At 46.0% G+C, this 21,590-nt stretch overlaps 1 protein-coding gene across 1 annotated transcript in view; it reads right to left on the bottom strand.

The window, feature by feature from the left end:
• IFFO2 (intermediate filament family orphan 2) overlaps positions 1 to 21,590 on the bottom strand; it is a 93,737-nt gene that overhangs the window by 24,943 nt on the left and 47,204 nt on the right. Inside the window, 1 exon segment of the mRNA XM_077456334.1 lies at positions 65 to 125. Within this exon segment, the coding sequence (XP_077312460.1) occupies positions 65 to 125 (61 nt within the window).

Here is a 21,590-nt window from a genome sequence, read left to right as displayed (position 1 = left end):
GGTCAGGTCTCCCACCGTATTGGGTTTGAGGTCTCTAGTGTTTGGAGGCCTCGCTCCATCTTACCTCCTGAAGGGTCTCCACCATGGACTCTAGTCTGGTCCTCTTGGCAAACTCTTCTTCAAATCTGTAAGACAAAAAAAAGAGCAGATGGTCAAAATCTTTTAGCTTCCAAAAACAAAAATGTAGAGATGGAAAAAGTAAAAAATTGTGTCCTATAAATGGGAGGATGATGGAACAATGGTAAATGGCGTTGGCGCTATAAAGCAAACTTGTAGAATCAACATAGAAATCAATTGATATACATCGCAAACTTAAAAGTCCAAAAGTAACAACCTCAATACCATAAAATAAATGGGATTCTTCTGGTTTAAGAATTCCTCAGATAAAACCTTCTCTACGAGGGTTCAAGAGGCAGATGGCAACTCACCAGAGGGGTTTGACCACTTTTTAAGGTAGGTGAAAAAGCGCTTTGAGTAAACCGGTGAGAACCTGGATAGAACATCTCTCCACTGTGGGCCCCACCATCAGAAACAGAGGATATGGAAATGGATTCCACCAAGGACACAAGAGAGCCATCATGGTTGTAGGTTTTATTAAAATTGGTTTAAAAATTGACAACGTTTTGCACTTAAATGTGACTGTGCCAAGCCCGGCACCAAGGTGTCTACAGCATGTGCAGATGGATATATCAGACTTGCGGCGGTGTGGGATCCGAGCCTCGTTCTGGATATAATAGTTGCATTCGATGTCACATAGGGACCTGGAAATGACGAATCCCTGTTGTAGACACCTTGGTGCCGGGCTTGGCACAGTCACATGTGAGTGCAAAATTTTGTCAAATTTTAATAAAACCTACTACACCATGAGGGCTCTCTTGTGTCCTTGGCGGACTACGTTCCCATATGCTCGGTTTCTGACAGAGGGGAATCCATTTATTTACGGTGAAGAATACACAAAAAAGAAAGGAAAAAAAAAAGAAGAAGAAAAGAAACCTGTGGGACTTTTAAGGTGTAAATAAATGAGAAATGCATTTTTTTTTTAGTTATTAAATATATTTTTATTAATGTCAATAAAAACATTTTCATAAAAAAAAATCAAAAAAAAAAAAATCCCTTATTTGCATGTCAAGTTCAATTCATATATTTTTACAGACACTCCTGCTCTACATGTTTTGCTTTGAGTGAGCTTCTTCAGGAGATTCTAGAGTGCTGTATGAAAGGGATTACCAAAAGTAGTAAAAACGACAACAAAATTAAAATTACTACAAAAAATATAGTTTATCAAAAATAGGAGGTGCACAACTACTTTTGATAAACTATAAATTTTGTAGCAATTCCAAATTTTGTTTTTACTTCTTTTAGCAATAATTTCATACAGCACTCTAGAATTTCCTGAAGAAGCTCACTCAAAGCGAAACATGTAGAGAGGTGGTGTCTGTAAAAATATATGAATTGAAGTTGACATGCAAACTAGGGATTTTTTTTTTTATGAAAATGTTTTTATTGGCATTAATAATAAAGAAAAAAAAAAAAAAAAAATAATATATATATATATATATATATATATATATATAAAATAAACAGCCACTGCATTTCTCATTTATTGACACCTTTAAAAAGTCCCACAGCTTTCTTCTTTTTTCATGTATTCTTTATAAAAAAAAAATATGGGATGTGGTCTCCTTTCTGACCAGGCAACCCTCAATCTTTGTTCATTTATGGTGTTGGGATTGTAATTTTTTTGGACTTGATTTATAGCACCAACACCTTTTACCATTGTTACATCATCCTTCTAGTTATACCTTTTAAAAAGGGGCAGCTACTTTATTAAATCATCACCCTAGACGCCAATACCAGCCATAAATTCACATAAAGGGGAGGATGTTCTGGTCTTGTATGTAATCTACCTCCAGGCCAGAGTTCCACTCCCACGAGTCAAGTGAGAAACCTTTTCATCCCTAAACAATATTGCCCATAGTCTGCATTACTGAGGAGCAAAGCTCATTATTACATTCCAATAAAGACCATAAAGCGCTGATGTCTGTGCCAGGAGCTCACCTACTTCCTCCATTAGAAGAGGCCTTATGGGCAAGAATAACTGTCAAAAATGATCAAAACCACCAAAATGGATTTAAAAAGAGACCCCCCGTCACTTATTCAGGGGGTACTCGTTCACGTACAAATTTTCTTTGTCTCAACCGATCTTCACTTTCTCAACCAACAGACCTGGGCATTTTACGGGCCCCAGAGCCACATCCGGCCCTTTGGCTCTCCCCGGTCCGGCTCGCGCAAGGTCAAAAATCGGAAGTGACCAATCAGATGTGACTAAATGTACGCCGTGCGACTCTGCTTCGTGGTTCAGTCGGAGGGAATGTGGGTTTCCCAGATCCAGGCCGGCCAAGTCAAGTCAACGAGATGGCCGCAGCTGTACTTCCGTCCCCTCCTTGGTCCAGTGGTTGCCAGAGTGGGGGCAGTTGCACTTCCGCCCTTCTCAAGAGGCTTTGGGTAGGTGTATTGGGGGGGGGGGGTGGTGCCGCCCTTTGACCAACTGGGGTGGACCATGGCGAAGTATATAAAAATAATTACCCTTCTGGGTTCCCATAGCCTGGATGCTCTGCTGACCATGTATGTTTGATCCAAGGAGGTTCTGGCTCACCATATTACACAAAGATGATCCTCTATATCAGGAATATGCAATTAGCGGACCTCCAGCTGTTGCAAAACTACAAGTCCCATCATGCCTCTGGGTGTCATGCTTGTGGCTCTCAGAGTCTTGCTATGCCTCATGGGACTTGTAGTTCTGCAACAGCTGGAGATCCGCTAATTGCATAACCCTGGTCTATATGTATTTGTATGTCATCTCTTTTCTAGTTCTATATACCTGGGATATCCAATTCATTCCTGTGGAAACCTGGAGTAATTTGGACTTGGGTAGTATACCCGGCACTTAATATGGAAGTTAAGGTTAATTACCCTCGGACGGGAGTCTTGCCAGTAGCAGGTAATCAAAACCATACGATTGGCCGCTTTTTTATGAAGCCGTAAAAAGAATATTGAGCATAATTGAGTTGAGCCCTCCGCAAACTCTCCCAGTTTCTCACGTGGTGCCGATGGGAAAAATTAAAAATTGGCCACCCCTGACCAACACGTATTTAAAATGCAAGGGCCCGACTGGATATAGACTCACCGGATAGTTTTGGTGGGGGCCTCATATTATAGATTTCTCCTCTATTCCTATTCTGTTGACCACATTTTCAGATTTCCCATCACCGTCGTCTGACAGTGGCGCCCAGAACAAAAATTAGAGGAGGACGGATCTGCCCAGTGGGGAGCTAGAACGCATAATATATTAAAAAAAAATAAAAAATAAAAATAAAAAAAAACCTGGCAGGGGTTCCAACTCTTCCACACACAATCCAAAGCAAATAAAGGTTTTGGCTTGGGAAAACCTTTCGGTCTGTCCAGTTTAGGGCTGCAACTAATGATTATTTTCATAATCAATTAGTTGGCTGATTATTGTTTCGATTAATCGGTTAATAACCATAAAAAAAAAAAAAGGTGTGGTGTCTAATTTAGTTAATATGTAAAGTTTAAAAAAAGGCAATTTATTCTTAAATATCTCTATACGTAGTGGTAAATATAAATAACCAACTATATGGTTAGGGAGCAAAATATCGAATCCACTCTGCGAATAACAGACAGAAGAGATATACTGTATATGCTATTAGAAGAGATGTACTGTATATACTATTATAGGCTATATACTATTAGAGGAGAGATATAATGTATATACTAGAGAGATATACTGTATATATTAGAAGAGATGTACTGTGTATACTATTATAGGCTATATACTGCATATACTATTAGAGGAGAGATATACTGTATATTCTATTAGAGAGGATATACTGTATATACTATTAGAAGGGATGTACTGTAAATACTAATAGTATATACAGTATCTCTCCCCTCTAATAGTATATAGCCTATAATAGTATATACACAGTACATCTCTTGTATATACTAGAGATACTGTATAAGAGATGTACTGTATATACTATTATAGGCTATATACTGCATATATCAGAGAGATATACTGTATATACTATTAGAAGGGATGTACTGTAAATACTAATAGTATATACAGTATCTCTCTCCTCTAATAGTATATAGCCTATAATAGTATATACAGTACATCTCTTATACAGTATCTCTCTAGTATATACATTATATCTCTTCTAATAGTATATAGCCTATAATAGTATATACAGTACATTCCTTCTATTATAGGCTATATACTGTATATACTGTTATAGGCTATATACTGTATATAATAGAGGACATATACAGTATATACTATTAGAGGGGATGTACTGTATATACTATTAAAGGGTCAATCTGGTAAATATCAGACTCATTAACTTTAACCCCATTTTGTTACTGGCCGATCGATTATGAAAATATTAATCAATTTCATAATCGAATCATTGTCGATCAATCGATTAGTTGTTTCAGCCCTAGTCCAGTTTAATATGAAGGTAGCGCATGTACATTTTAAAGCACGATGGAACTACAAAATAGTACTGGTTACCCTTCAAAAAAACAAACAGGTATAAATCTTTGTTCGGCTGGTCTGGCGGTGAAGAATGCGGGCGTGCGACGCGGGCGTGCAGCTATTTTTGGAAGAGTGCCAGCCCTCATCGCAAGCTGTTAAAAATCATTATTTTAAAAAAAGGAGGCAAAAGACACATTCCAGGGTCACAATCTATACGCTCCCATCAATACCAGCCTTGAGTTGGAATGCGGCCGCCTCAAATCACAGAACCGGTCAAATCGATCGAGAGAAAAATCAGGCAGAAATAGAAGGCAGAAGAAGAAGGGTAACTCGATATACAGCAACCCAGTGCAATACGAGTTAAAGGGCCAGAGACAGGAGAACAAAATAAAATAAAAGTTAGGCCCCAAAAAACGATTGGGCTACGCCGGTCATTCTCTTGAGATCGGCACGTTTTCTAGAACGCTAACAGTAGGAGATGCGCAGCAAAAATACAATCATAAAAAAGGTCACAAATTCCTGATCCAGAACCAGCACAAAGTGTTCCTTGAAGAACGGCCAGACTTCCGTAAGTGGACATCCTGTAGAAAAATGGGCTCAAAATTACATCCAAACCACATGCTGTAAATGCTGATGGAATAACTGGATATTATAAACCGGAATCCCACACCGAGACCGGCGTATGGTCAGGGGGCCTTTGCCAAGGCATCCATCACTTGATATCGGTTGTGGGGTCTTGGAGAGCTCAGCTTAGCAGCCAACCAATGGCTTCCTGGGCACTCAAGCTGTGGTGCAACTACAGGTCCCATGAGGCACTGGACGACCGATAGCCAAAAGGCAATACGGGATTTGTCGTTTTCACCACAGCTAGAGAGCCAAGGTTGCCCAACAGGTCTCCTTTCGGTCCTCCAGGCCAGGACCGTTCATGTGATTGGTGGCAGCTGATGAAGATTTCCTGGCTGACTTGATTTTTTATTTAATTAGTACTTTTTTTATTGTAGAGCTATGCTCATTTCCAGCAATCATAAAGCTGATGTTTATATACGAGGTTGGATCCAGCGGCGGTAATCTCCTTGGAAAGCGCAGGAAGTGGGAATGCTGCTATCTCCCCCCCATCTCTATACACAGACTGGAAGCTCCATATTCAGTTTCACAGAGCGCACTAAATTTAGATACCTCTTTCAATTCAACACACAAAAAAAACCTCAGATCTCGTCTGCCTCAGCGCCTGGAGAGCTTCCAGGAGTCCTCGAGCAGCAGTCCTCATCCTGCGGCATGTGAAATATGTCTCTATTTTAGCTGCATTCCAGCCAACAGCAAATGTGTTTAGCAGAGGAGATTGCTGCGGCTTCGCTCCCAAATCATCGTTCTGGAGAGAGCAAAATGAGTCGGCAGTCCTCGTGTTTAACAAAACGCTCATTTCCTCCAACAGCACATAGAGAAAGAAGGACTCCTACTAAAAACAGGACATGCTGAAATTCATAGACTGGCCATAAAAAGATAGTGCTTGGGGATTGGTTGCAAGTTTGGGCCTTGTAGTTCTTGGTGAGACCTAAGGAAGCCCACCTTGCAATCAATCCCGAAGAACTACAGGGCCCACCTCGCAACCGATCCCCAAGAACTACAGGGCCCACCCCGCAACCGATCCCCAAGAACCAAGTGGCCCACCTCGCAAGCAATCACCAAGAACAAAGGAAGCCCACCTCACAAGCAATCACCAAGAACTACCGAGCCCACCTCGCAAGCGATCCTCAAGAACTAAGGAAGCCCACCTCACAAGCAATCCCCAAGAACTACAGGGCCCACCTTGCAACCGATCCTCAAGAACTAGGGGGCCCACCTCGCAAGCAATCCCCAAGAACTACAGAGCCCACCTCGCAACCGATCCCCAAGAACTAAGGAAGCTCACCTCGCAAGCAATCCAGGAACTATGGGTCCCACCTTGCAAGCAATCCCCAAGAACTACAGAGCCCACCTCGCAAGCGATCCCCAAGAACTAGGGGGCCCACCTCGCAAGCGATCCCCAAGAACTAATGAAGTCCACCTCACAAGTAATCCCCAAGAACTACAGAGCCCACCTCGCAAGCGATCCTCAAGAACTAGGGGGCATACCTCGCAACCAATCCCCAAGAACCAAGTGGCCCACCTCTCAACCAATCCCCAAGAACTAAGGAAGTCCACCTTGCAAGCAATCCCCAAGAACTAAGGAAGCTCACCTCGCAAGCAAGCCAAGAACTACGGGTCCCACCTTGCAAGCAATCCCCAAGAACTACTGAGCCCACCTCGCAACCGATCCCCAAGAACTAGGGGGTCCACCTCGCAATAAATCCCCAAGAACTAAGAAAGCTAAAGGAAACCCACCTTGCAATACCCAAGAACTAAGAAAGCTCACCTCACAAGCAATCCAAGAACTACGGGCCCAACCAATCCCCAAGAACTATTGGGCAGATCTTGTAACCAATCCTCAAGAACTATGGGGCACCATGATTGGTTAGCACTGGCAAAAAGCATCATTCCGATTTGTTCCCGAATCACTGCAGTAAGACGGAGATTCAAAATCCCTGGACTACTGCACTGGGAGCATGAGCACCGACAGCTCATCACCCTCAGAGGTAGGTACAGGAGGGGCCACCGGGTGTACGGTGTGTTCACCCATTTTAGTTTTACTGGAAAGGGGAATGAACATGAATAAGAAAAAAAAATATATAGATCTCTCTACCTCTTTAAGCAAGGGTTGCAACCAACCTACTGGATATTTGTATTTTATTTTCATGATAATTTGTTTCACTTTTCTTTTTACCAGAAAAAAAAAAAAGAGAAAAAAAAAAAAAGAAAAGTCCCAGGTTATTTCGTGTGAATGTGGATCCGGAGACGACAGCCGCCGGGGGGAAATGCCATAAGAGACATATCAATCTGAATTCATGATTCACAGGTGAGCCGCCTCTCCTGCAGAGAGCCAAGAACAGGTGTACAGGCGGAGCGACTACAACGTCTGATTCACAATCTCAGATTGTACCTTTCCCGAGGTTGTGCGCCGAGCCCCGCAGGGACAGAGCCAGAGCGCGGAATGTCAGAGACGAGCCAAAATTATTCAATAGCGGATGATCAGCGGCTCAGGTATTCTGTGCAGGTATCTTTCTTGCCTTCTCATGATTAAACCCGGATCAAACCGCCAACGCTGACCGATTACACACAGCGATGGAATGAGCAAAATCTGCTCCCCTTACAGTAAAATAAAAAAAAAACGGAGAAGTGCAAAAAAAGTTTTTAACCACTTCAGTTCCTGAAGGATACACTGTATCCAATATAATAAATTTAGAATTATTTTTTCACACAAAAAGAGCCATCTTTTGGTGGTATTTAATCACCTCTGGGTTTATTTTTTTATATAAATAAAAAAATTGAACATTTTGAATAGAATATAATTATTAAAAAAAAAAAAAATATATATATATATATATATATATATATATATATATATATATATATATATATATATATATATATATATATATATATATATATATATATATATATATATATATATATATTATTCTATTTAAAATGTATATTTATTTTTTATAAATAAAAAAATAAGATAGATATAGATATTTTTAATAATATATCTTTTTTTTTTTTTTTTTATTTGCTTTCTGCTATAACACATCAACATTTTTTTAGGCCAGAATGTATTCTGCTACAGGTCTTTGGTAATAAAAAGATTACAATAAGTGTATATGGATTGCTTTGCATGAAAATTATAACCTCTATAAACTATGGTATATGTATACTTTTTTTTTTTTTTTTTTTTAAATACTAGAAATGGAGGTGATCGGCGACTTGTGATAGGATTGCAATGTGTGGCGGACAATCTGACACTAACACACCGGGGAAAGTAACTGACACGAATGCAGTGATAATACTATACACAGTCACTATACCAGGGATCTTCAAACTATGGCCCTCCAGCTGTTGTGGAACTACGCATTCCCATGAGGCATTGTAAAACTCTGACATTCACAGACATGACAAGGCATGATGGGAATTGTAGTTTCTGAACAACTGGAGGGCCATAGTTTGAAGATCCCTGCACTATACTAATGACAATGGCTGGGAAGGGGCTAACATCTAGGGCAATCAAGGGGTTAAAAGGTGTGCGGATTTTTTACTAAAGGTCTCTGTTGCTCTGTACAGAGCCCTGTGTTGATTGTCAACACAGAGCTCTGGGCTGTAATTGAGCACAGCTGATCACCAGGTCTCAGCCATGAATCATTGGCCCGGGACTTGCCGACAGACTCCCGCTGTGTACAACCACAGTCTGCGGTGCACATGTGCGCCCTAAAACCAGAAGCTGGCAGCGACTTTTGGGTACATCACTTTGCACGGGAACGCTCGTCCGCAGTACATTGCAGGCATTAGGTCCACAAGAGGTGAAAAATACCAGGGCTGTACTAAAAGTGGAAAGAGGGCAAAACTTTATCTTACATAGGTCGTTCAAATTTCACATGTTGGTGGCGCAACTCTTCCTCTATTGCAGTGATGGCGAACCTTGGCACCCCAGATGTTTTGGAACTACAATTCCCATGATGCTCAACTACACAGCAGCGTGCATGAGCAGCATGGGAAATGGAAACATCTGGGGTGCCGAGGTTCACCATCACTGCCCTATAGTAACTCTCTCTCTATAGTGCAGGTAAATAATGGATTCTAAGCAGAAGTAACCTGCCAGTCATGGAGTTCCTGATGAAGGAAGGGTGCAGGATGGCCAACATACACAGAAGGCTTCAGAATGTTTATGGAGGGGACATCAAGAGCAATACCTTGTCATTGGTGACTCTTGGCAATAGGGTCATCTCCATAAACAGTCTGTGGCCTTCTGTGGATGTCCAACAGCCTGCGCCCCCCTCCTCCATCAAGAACTCAATGACGACACATTGCTTCTGCTGGAAATCCATCATTTACCTGCATTTAGGAAGAGCAGCCCTTCCCAACCAGAGTTCCTCCAGCATTTGCTATGCGTTCGCTCCCTCTAGATTGACCTCTAGTCAATATAATATTTTCTGCCCCCTAATAACACTATACACCAGCCTTTCTCAACACAGAGGAACCCTTGAAATAGTTCTCCCGTCTCGGGGAACCCCCTGCTAAAAAAATGTAGAAATCTACAACTCATGATACATTAGTGTGATGGTCAGTGGGAAGAATTACCTCCTTACAAATGGCGAAAAAGATTAATGGTGGGAACTGAGGCAGAAATTGCCCAATGCTGAAGGAACCCCTACAACCTCTGGAGGAACCCTGGTTGAGAATCGCTGATATACACACAAACACTGCAACATTTTGGGTAAAATGCAATGCTCCTCTATCACAGACATCAATTCATATTTCTCTACAGCAGCCAGAGTTTGTGCTACAATTATGCATGGAGAGGTTATTGAACTATCTGTAATGCTGGTGGCAAGAGATTGATGGACACTTATAGAAAGTGAAAATCTCTCTCCTCCCAACCCCCCCAATAAAATTAAGATTTGTTTTTCTTTATTTGAACATTTTGTATCATTTTATACAACTGTAGAATTCCCCATTAGCTACAGGAGATTTGTCATCCTGTAGAACAGGGGTCTCCAAACTTTTTTCAACAAAAGGGCCAGTTTACAGTCCTTGAGACTTTAGGAGGGCCGGATGTTGGAGTCAGTGGAAGGAATAGTGCCCCGTAGCTGGCGGCAGGAGAAAGCACGGGGCCCCCATAGCTGGCGGCAGGAGAAAGCACGGGGCCCCCATAGCTGGCGGCAGGAGAAACCAGGGTGCCCCATAGCTGGCGGCAGGAGAAAGCAGGGTGCCCCATAGCTGGCGGCAGGAGAAACCAGGTTGCCCCATAGCTGGCGGCAGGAGAAACCAGGGTGCCCCATAGCTGGCGGCAGGAGAAAGCAGGGTGCCCCATAGCTGGCGGCAGGAGAAAGCAGGGTGCCCCATAGCTGGCGGCAGGAGAAAGCAGGGTGCCCCATAGCTGGCGGCAGGAGAAAGCAGGGTGCCCCATAGCTGGCGGCAGGAGAAAGCAGGGTGCCCCATAGCTGGCGGCAGGAGAAAGCAGGGTGCCCCATAGCTGGCGGCAGGAGAAAGCAGGGTGCCCCATAGCTGGCGGCAGGAGAAAGCAGGGTGCCCCATAGCTGGCGGCAGGAGAAAGCAGGGTGCCCCATAGCTGGCGGCAGGAGAAAGCAGGGTGCCCCATAGCTGGCGGCAGGAGAAAGCAGGGTGCCCCATAGCTGGCGGCAGGAGAAAGCAGGGTGCCCCATAGCTGGCGGCAGGAGAAAGCAGGGTGCCCCATAGCTGGCGGCAGGAGAAAGCAGGGTGCCCCATAGCTGGCGGCAGGAGAAAGCAGGGTGCCCCATAGCTGGCGGCAGGAGAAAGCAGGGTGCCCCATAGCTGGCGGCAGGAGAAAGCAGGGTGCCCCATAGCTGGCGGCAGGAGAAAGCAGGGTGCCCCATAGCTGGCGGCAGGAGAAAGCAGGGTGCCCCATAGCTGGCGGCAGGAGAAAGCAGGGTGCCCCATAGCTGGCGGCAGGAAAAAGCAGGGTGCCCCATAGCTGGCGGCAGGAGAAAGCAGGGTGCCCCATAGCTGGCGGCAGGAGAAAGCATGGCATCTTGTATCAGTGAGAGGAATAGTGCCCCAAGGGCCGGATAAAAGGCAAGCAAAGGGTCGCAGTTTGGACACCACTGCTGTAGAACATACAGAAATATCCGGGGTAATAAATACTATTTTAGAAAGTTCTACAAATAGACTTGTGGGGAAGGTAGAAATAAACTTTAATAGGCTTTATACGGCCGGTCTGACAACTCCGAGTTACAAACAGAGTCGTGCGATTTCATTCCAGTGAAGAATCTGAAATATTTCGGGGCGACACACCGCAACATAGCAGAGCAGGGAGGAGGCCGGTGGACCTAAGGCCATACAAGCTCAGGTGACATTCATTCACAGAATTAATATCTGAAAAAATAATACACTGATCTATTCTCCAAAATAATAAATCTATAATATTTTGGAGAATAGATCAGTGTATTTTTTCAGACATTAATTCTGTGAATATATATATATCCAGGTTGGCCAATGTAACCTTTCCCCCCCCCCCCATGTTTCAGCCCTCCAGTTTCATGTTGCACATCATTCATTCATTTCCTCAACGGCACTTCCAGGACACCTTCCATGTTGGAGGGAGGCGGGTGAACAACAGTCGATAGATTGATGGACGGTATACCGCTCATTTTACCAGATTTGAGACTATTGATTACGCAAACAGGAATACAGAAGCTCTATTATTAGGACGTAATTTATATTCTGATGTATGTGAAGGATTTCTATATGGGGAGGGTGCCAAGAACACCAATCCTTGCTGGGATTAGTGGGATTAGACCCGATGTTGTCATTCGGGACATCTATTGTATTATCACTGCTGATTGGTCTAGCAAAGGATAAACCCCAATATTCTGATACCATGGTGCATGGACACCGGTTTCAGAACACTTCTGTGATATTTGGCCATAAGGGTGTCAACTGGACTCCACCATTTTTGTTCCTTCCAAAATTAATGAGAAGCCCCCCCCCCAGAGGAGCAGGAACCATCTCTTTGTGGGGGGTGGGGGGGGGGGGATCTCACCATTGACAGCTGCGAGAAATGAAGGGAGCCCCTCATGTGACTAAACTGGGGTCTCAGTGTTGTGCAGGTCCCGTCAGAGTGGAGTGAAGTTAGTGATGAGTATAATTAGCAATGTGGAGAAGGGGAGGGAGAAGGGGCGAGAGAAGGGGCGGGAGAAGGGGCGGGAGAAGGGGAGGGAGAAGGGGAGAGAGAAGGGGAGGGAGAAGGGGAGAGAGAAGGGGAGAGAGAAGGGGAGAGAGAAGGGGAGAGAGAAGGGGAGAGAGAAGGGGAGAGAGAAGGGGAGAGAGAAGGGGAGAGAGAAGGGGAGAGAGAAGGGGAGAGAGAAGGGGAGAGAGAAGGGGAGAGAGAAGGGGAGAGAGAAGGGGAGAGAGAAGGGGAGGGAGAAGGGGAGGGAGAAGGGGAGGGAGAAGGGGAGGGAGAAGGGGAGGGAGAAGGGGAGGGAGAAGGGGAGGGAGAAGGGGAGGGAGAAGGGGAGGGAGAAGGGGAGGGAGAAGGGGAGGGAGAAGGGGAGGGAGAAGGGAAGGGAGAAGGGGAGAGAGAAGGGGAGGGAGAAGGGGAGGGAGAAGGGGAGGGAGAAGGGGTGGGAGAAGGGGTGGGAGAAGGGGAGGGAGAAGGGGTGGGAGAAGGGGTGGGAGAAGGGGTGGGAGAAGGGGTGGGAGAAGGGGAGGGAGAAGGGGAGGGAGAAGGGGAGGGAGAAGGGGAGGGAGAAGGAGAAGGGGAGGGAGAGGGAGAAGGAGTGGGAGAAGGGGGGGGAGAAGGGGAGGGAGAAGGGGAGGGTGAAGGGGTGGGAGAAGGGGAGGGCAGCAACATTTTTATTTGTAGCAAAATGCATTTGTGATCACGTATGGACCATCGATGGCCAGCAGGTTGGGTCATTTAAGGGTCTAATGCTTAACTGTACAAAAATAAAAACTATAGTTACAATTTTATGTGCAGGTCTTATTGATGTGAGGGATCCCCAAAAGTCCCATTTGGTTTTAGTTTTGTATTGTTAATACTGTGAGTGGTGCTGGTGCCAAACTACATCCTAAGCAACCCATATTGAGGTCCTACCAGAGTAAATGAGGCCTTAATTATGAAAATTGGCCAAGTGGGACTTACTAATGGTTTTTCTACCATATACACAGGTATAAAAATGGGGCACCTGGGTTTTGACCCCTCTACCCAACATTTCCTTTGGTGCTCAAGGCACAAGATTGTAATTACCCTTAAAAAAAAAAAAAAAAAATGGGTCAATGGGAAAACCTCTAATCTATCTTGACAATACGGAGCCGATTTCCTCAATAAATCCTCAAAACAGGACTGGTCTCTACGGTGCCTGTATAAGAGATGAGAGGTCTCCCTGAAACGTCCATGAAGAAGAATAGCCCAACGAAGGAAAGGGCCCGGGCCCAGAACATCCAGTTATTAGGAAGAACGCGCTTTGTTGTAGGGCGACCAACGACCATTCCACCACCGGTGTCACCAACCTGTCAGGTCAGCAGTGCTGGTAATGGCAGCTCTGTGGGAACCGGTCCTATAAACGTTCCGCTCAGTCACGCACAGTCCTCGAGAGTCCTGTAATTACAGCCCGGCGTCTGAGTACTGGGCGGCCAGATGCTGAATTTTAATCCAAGCTGCATTCTGCTGGCGGTGCTCCAGAGGAAGCATTAAACTGATAGAACCCCCCCCCCTCCACCCCTCCACCCGGCCTTAAATCATCGCTCAGCGAGAGCACCTGGCCTGACAGCGCCGGACTGGCAGAACGAGCAACCTGTGCAATCATCGTTCATACAGAGAACCACGCATGCAACATTAACCCCTCCATCCCCATCGCCAGGCAATAAGAGATCTGCACTGATAACGCAACACAATATCCATATCACACCGACCACTAACCGTGCAAGAGAAACCAAAATTATAGAGAACAATACATTTATATATAATATATTTCTATATCATTTTGGTTTCTCTTGCACTGTTAGTGGTCGGTATGAGATTATACACACACACACACACACACACACACACACACACACACACATTCTATTTAGAGAGCAATGAGTCCATTAGTTGCCCCCAGGGAGTCTATACTTTAAGTCAGGGGGTAGGGAACCCGGGGCCCTCCAGCTCTTGTGCAACTCCATTTCCCATGAGCCGTTGTTGCAAGGCTGGCAGTTACAATGACCCCCAGAGGCATGATGGGACTTGTAGTTCTGCAGCAGCTGGAGGGCCCGAGGTTGCCCACCCCTTGCTTTAAGTTCTGCACCAAGCAAACAAATGCACAGCTGAAATGGACATGTGAGCAGTGTCGTCTGCCAGAGGATTTGGGTTTGTCCATCCAGCTCTGAGATTTTCACAGCCCTGCAAGTCTGGTGACCTGATGTTTCTCTGCTACAGTTTAGTAACACAGGTAGGTCACTTGTGTGTATATAATTTGTACTGTTCACTGTTACTGGGGGGAGGGCTTAATTACTGCATCCACCGACACCAGTGCCGGAGGGGGTATTTGCTGCATCCCCCCCCCCCCCCCACCAGTGCTGGGGGGTAATTGCTGCATCCACCCTGACACCAGTGCTGGGGGGGTAATTGCTGCATCCCCCGACACCAGTGCTGGGGGGGCAATTACTGCATCCCCGACACCAGTGCTGGGGGGGCAATTACTGCATCCCCCGACACCAGTGCTGGGGGGGGGGCAATTACTGCATCCCCCGACACCAGTGCTGGGGGGGCAATTACTACATCCCCGACACCAATGCTGGGGGGGGGGCAATTACTGCATCCACCGACACCAGTGCTGGGGGGAGGCAATTACTGCATCCACCGACACCAGTGCTGGGGGGTAATTACTGCATCCCCCTCGACACCAGTGCTGGGGGGGTAATTGCTGCATCCCCCTCGACACCAGTGCTGGGGGGTAATTGCTGCATCCCCCTCGACACCAGTGCTGGGGGGGTAATTGCTGCATCCCCCTCGACACCAGTGCTGGAGGGGTAATTGCTGCATCCCCCTCGACACCAGTGCTGGAGGGGTAATTGCTGCATCCCCCTCGACACCAGTGCTGGAGGGGTAATTGCTGCATCCCCCTCGACACCAGTGCTGGGGGGGTAATTGCTGCATCCCCCTCGACACCAGTGCTGGGGGGGTAATTGCTGCATCCCCCTCGACACCAGTGCTGGGGGGGTAATTGCTGCATCCCCCTCGACACCAGTGCTGGGGGGGTAATTGCTGCATCCCCCTCGACACTAGTGCTGGAGGGGTAATTGCTGCATCCCCCTCGACACCAGTGCCGGGGGGGGGTAATTGCTGCATCCCCCTCGACACCAGTGCTGGGGGTGCAATTACTGCATCCACCGACACCAGTGCTGGGGGGGAAATTACTGCATCCACTGACACCATGCTGGGGGGTCATTGTACTGCAGCTTCTTCTGTGTACTTTGTGATTTGCTGCAGAAACAAAACTGAGTGAAGGTGAAAAAATTCACTGCTATTATGTGGCCCTATGGAGGTGTCAGGGGCCACAGCTGAGGCCCTCCAAGTTTCACGTAGACCACCATTGGTGTAAACAAGGCGGAGCTCATAGGGGAGACCCACAGAAGAACATCCAAGCTTTACACCGATTGTGCTTTATTAGAAACAGAACCCAGGACCCCCCCCCCCCCCCCCCCCCCGAGAGGGTGAAAACCACTAAAGGCACTCTGGTGACCAATGAAAAAAAAGACAACTACCAAAAAAATAAAAATTCCCATAAAGCCCCATTGCCTTATCTGAGATTTTGCTGGGGCCAGTCACATGGGAAGGAGAGGGGTGACGTCTCCCGTCTCACCCGTCTGGTGACGCCACCGGTGAAGTATGCGGAGGAAACATTCTGTATATGGAGCGAGATCTGCAACTTCTCCTCAAACCCCAGACAGCTGCCGTTCTGCCTAAACCTCCAAATTCCCACACCGAGGATCCGGTGACTGCCAAGAACTCCTGGCTCGCCACAATCCATTGTCATCTCCCCCCCCCCCCCCCAGATTCTGAACTCACGAATTGCCGATGACCAATCACAGGCCGCGGTCACAGATCATCGCCAAATGAACAAATCCAGAAGTTTCTACTGAGAGACAGTTTTATATATACATTTTTATCCCTGTGAAGATCGGCCAACTCTACTGGAAGCTGCAATTCTCATTCAAGGTCTGGAGACCGGGTCCAGCAGGAGGACGCCAAGGGGGGATGGGCAACTGTGGCCATCCAGGTGTGGTGGGACCTACATGTCCCATGAGGCTTTGCAAAGACTGACAGTTACAAACGTGACTCCCAGAGGCATGATGGGACTTGTAGTTCTGGAACAGCCAGAGGGCCGCTGTTTGCTCCACCTTGGTATAAGGAGTTCAGTCTTTTTTTTTTTTTTTTTTTTTAGAGAAAAAAAAATGAAAAGTGAACAAACCCTTTCAATCATTCTGAGCAATTAGTGTATTGCCTGCAACTGATTCATGACGACTCCCGACGACTCCTGCCCGTTCTATGTCTGGGCTGGATATAAATCAATCACTGCACAAATAAAAAAATGGCAGTTCTGCTGAATCACTTTTTATAGGAAGCGAGTCGCTTGCTTCCTACTTCCTCTTAATGTGTGAACCCGTCCGCCATTTTTATACCTGGCGGTACCCATCCATCCACCTGTGCGATAGAAGCACCACTGAAAGACCATTCAATGCCATTCAAACCCTTCACACCCGTCAGTTTTATCACTAATCTCCATTACCCAGAATCCCTTGCAGCCCTCATTGCTGCAAAGCCTTTAAATGGTTTGCAAAAAGCGAACCTGCGGGCAAAAAAACGCTTAACGTAATGACAGATCCGACACCCTCCGCAGCGCACGCAAAAGCGCTTTGTTAAACAACATTAAACAAATTCATGGAAAAATCAACCTATAATTATAAAAGATGACACATAAGTCAAAAAAATAAAAAATAAATAATACACCACCCCCCACCACCACGTGCGCTCATGAATTTTGACGTCTCGCCCTGATGGGGCTTTATTTTCCACTTGAAGCTGTAAAGGTCTGGGATCAGGAAGACAATGGAAATAATCTACTAAAGGAAGCAAAATAACGCGGCTCTCCTGGCAACCTAAAGGTTTGTCTATACATAAAGTGGAAGAGATTTAGGAGGATTTGTGTCTGGAAAGTTGTTTGTCGCGCCCAACGATTCACACCCCCCCGGTGGTGCGAGTGGCGGCAGAAAAAAAAAACAAAAAAAATAAATCTCCTTCTGCCAGTACACCCCGTCTAGTGTGTAAACATTGATTATCTGCATACAATGGTCCCTGAACGTGAGTGGAATATATTGGGAGGCAAGTGAACATGTTGTCCCTGAAGTGGATAGCAGAATAAAAATGGACACTTGTAAGGATTAGAGGGACAAATTTTAATGTCTAGACGACGGAGTCAGAGCAACTCCAAAACTGCAGCTCTTGTGGGATTGCTCCTGGCCTGCAGTGGTTGGACTGAAAAGTGGTCCAAGGGAAAGAAAGCCGGTTAACTGGCAAAAAGGTGGGAGGTGGCAGGGGAAAGCCCATTGGTGAAGGCAGCGGGGGGGGGGGAATGGGGGGGTGGTGTTACAAAGGCCCATTTGGATGGAGGTGGTGGCGAGGGGGGGGGGGGGGGGGAAGGCCCATTTGGATGGAGGCGGTGGCCAAGGGGGTGGGGGGGATTAAGGCCCATTTGGATGGAGGTGGTGGCGAGGGGGGTGGGGGGAAGGCCCATTTGGATGGAGGCGGTGGCCAAGGGGGTGGGGGATTAAGGCCCATTTGGATGGAGGTGGTGGCGAGGGGGGGGGGGGGGAAGCCCATTTGCATGGAGGCGGTGGCGAGGGGAGGCCCCACCTCACATCTTACAGGACTTCAAGGATCGGTTACTGACAGCTTGGTGCCAGATACCACAGCGTACTTTCACAGGTCTAGTGGAGTGGATGCCTGGATGGGTCAGAGCTGTATTGATGACAAAAAGGGAGAACTACTTAATATTAGGTGGGTGGTCATGTTATGGCTGATCCATCAATCTACACATTATATATATATATATATATATATATATATATATATATATATATATATATATATATATATATATATATATATAAAGGTTTTGTTGCGTCTCAGCGCTTCTGTAGTTTTCCATGAGATGTGCCAATGTGACTACATTGGAGCACAACAGGGAGACGGATGGAGGGTGGTCATCCTAGAACAGGAAGTGCCTCAACAAAGACCTCCATCCACGGCAGCACCAGATAGGATTTTAAAGAAAGTTGCAGATTTGAATATACTGAAAAAGGCTTTTGAAATGACATGTGAAAGCTTTTATGAGATTTTAGCGTTGAACAACAACAACCTGAACAAGGAAAACTGACACCGGTCCAGCTGGAGGTTGGAAAGAAAGTTGCCAAGCATGCAAATTCTAAAATTGCGAGAGCAGCAGAATTTCGGACAAATCTAATATTGATTTTTTTTTTTTTTTTTCTTCTTATTCTGAGGCTTTACTGTAAACAAAGTTAGTCCTAAAAACTGCAAACAGTCAGTCCAAAATTAAATGCAGAAGGTTCAGAAAAAAAAAAGAAAAGAAAGAAAAGGAAAGGGAAACGGGAAAAACGAAAAAGGAAACGGGAATAACGAAAAAGGGAAAAAGAGAAAAGGGAAAAAAAGAAAAAGAAAAAGGAGAAAAAGAAAAAGAGAAAAAAGAAAAAGGAGAAAAAAAGAAAAGGAAAAGGAAAAGGAGAAAAAAAGAAAAGGAAAAAGGAAAAGGAAAAAAAAAGGAAAAGAAAAAAAGGGAAAGAAAAAAAAAAAAAAAAAAGGAAAAAAGGAGAGAGAGAAAGAAAAGAGAAAGAAAGAAAGAAAAAAAAGAAGGGGCAGAAGGTTCTAATTGTGGTTGCCATGGTTTAAAAACAAAACACAGGTATAATTCTAAAAGAAGAAGAAAACTCGGGCAGAAACCACTTCCTTCCTCCAGAACAACTGTAAATCAATGGTGTTCTTTGATGAACGTGGCGCTTCCTCCTCCACCAAACCCCAGAGAACGACTCTTCATATTATCACCACATTTGGACCAACAGCTACTCCGGGAGACGAAAAACAAGGCATTTCATTGTCCAGGAAAGACCTCTACTGCTAGAAAAAGTCTCATTATCACAACAACGATGAAGATTTCACCCCAGAGCTCTGCAGATAACAAAATAAAGCCCATAGTTTTTAAGGGGCCTCAACTGTGGCCCCTGATGACAGCAAGGAGGCCACATGTAACATTCGGCATACGTAATGATACAGAAGACTCTCTAGAGGAAGCAGACATGATACAACTGGAGACCGGAACGTGTTACAGGAAATTGCTAAACACAGCCCTCTTACAAAATGAAGAGTCTCACCAATTACTACTGGAGGTCCAAGGGCCACACGGGATGTGCCAAAAAGGGGTGCTAAGTGGGAGGCAGGGTAATAAAAGCAATCCAACATGGGACTACTAGAGATCACCGCCATTACAGTCCATTTAGAACGTCAACACTCCCAAAAATTTCTACTGATGTCCAAGGGCCACATGGGAAGCACCAAAGGGCTGAAGGCTGGACAGAAGGCAATAAAGGGAGGCCAACATGAAACTACTAGAGAGCACGGACATTACAGCCCATTCATAAAATAAAAATAAAAAAAACACTCTTGATAATGACTACAGGTGTCAAAAGGGCTGCGGGTTGGGCACCAGGACAATAAATGGAGTCCAACCTGGGACACCCGGAGATCACCGTCATTACAGCCCAGTTATAAAACCAAACACTCCCATTAAATTACTACTGGCATCCAAGGGACCACATGGGAAACGCCAAAAAGGGCTGCAGGTTGGGCACCAGGGCTATAAAAAAGGTAGTAGTCCAACATGAAAGTACTAGAGAGCACTGCCATTACAGCCCATTTATAAAGTCAACGCTCCAATAAGTACTACAGTCATCACAGGGCAGCACGTTGGGCACCAAGGGCATAAAGACAATCGAATTATAGAGGGAGTCCAACCTGGGACTCCTAGAGATCGTCATTATGGCCCACTTAAAAAAAAAAAAAATCAAACGCTCCCATTAATTACTACTGGTGTCCGAGGGACCACATGGGAAAAGCCAAAAGGGCTGCAGGTTGGGCACCAGGGCTATAAAAGGTAGTCCAATATGAAAACTACTAGCGAGCACTGCCATTACAGCCCATTTATAAAATCAACGCACCCAATTAATAATTACTACAGGTGTCAAAGGGCTGCAGGTTGGGCACCAAGGCCATAAAGACAATGGAATAATTAAACCACACTTCCTGCGAGTGATCTTTCTGAGGAATTGGTAGCCCTCCAGCCAACCCCCTCTGCGTACAGCCACCGCCGCCCTCCATAGTCCACTCACATGACCAGACCTACATAATTCCTATATGACGAGACTCCATCCTTCATTGCATTCACCATTTCACACATCCCCGTTCTTTGCCCGCTAATCAAACATTGTGCAGAATAAGGAAACGTTTAACTCGCATTAAAAAAGACTCCGGGGGGGGGGGGGGGGGGGGGGTCTGGTGACACAACTAGCTCTGTTCAATGTCCTTCTCTTTCCATGAGTTCAGTGGGGAGGTATGCGGTGGGAAAGTTCCTATAGGGGAGATGGGGGCCGTTTATCCAGGTTACACGCACAGCCGCTCAGGAACTCCTACGTAAAGCGTTCCATGCTTATTCTGGATCTGCCCGACGGCCATCATTCTTCCATTGGGAGGTTTAAAGGGCGTTGCTGGCAACCCAGCGACCAGACTGCTCTGTATGCAGACCCGCGCTAAGTAAATTACCGGGGAGGGGAACGTCGTCATTAAAGGAAGACTTTAGTATCTCAGTAAAGACAGAAGCAGGGAGAAGATTATTGGCTGTAAGAAGCAGCCGCCTTTTATATAGTGGTGGGATACAAGTCGTTCCCCCCCCCCCCCCCCCCCGAGCATTCTGCGGTCCTTTAACCACTCGTTTGCCAAAGTACATCATAAACAGCATGGCAGACAAGGGTTAAATCAGAGGAACGGCAGAAACTATGAGCTTGGTGTCAGCTTAAGGAACCAGCAAAGGGCTTTCCGATGAAAGTGATTGGGGGAGGACCTAGAGCAGTGGTCTCCGAACTGTGGCCCTTTGCTTGCATTTATCCGGCCCTTGGGGGACTATTCCTCCACGGCACCAACAATGGGGCCACTATTCCTCCCACTGAAACGATGGTGTCGGTGGGAGGAATAGCGCCCCCACCGATGGTGTCGGTGGGGAGGAATAGCGGCCCCCCACCGATGGTGTCGGTGGAGGAATAGCGCCCCCACCGATGGTGTCGGTGGGGGAGGAATAGCGCCCCACCGATGGTGTCG

Source organism: Lithobates pipiens, unplaced genomic scaffold, assembly GCF_037356315.1.
Source record: "Lithobates pipiens isolate NorthernLeopardFrog02 unplaced genomic scaffold, aLitPip1_a1.2 Scaffold_27, whole genome shotgun sequence".
Taxonomy (NCBI): domain Eukaryota; kingdom Metazoa; phylum Chordata; class Amphibia; order Anura; family Ranidae; genus Lithobates; species Lithobates pipiens.
Note: the sequence above shows the minus strand (reverse complement) of the source record. Positions and strands in the feature narration are given on the sequence as shown.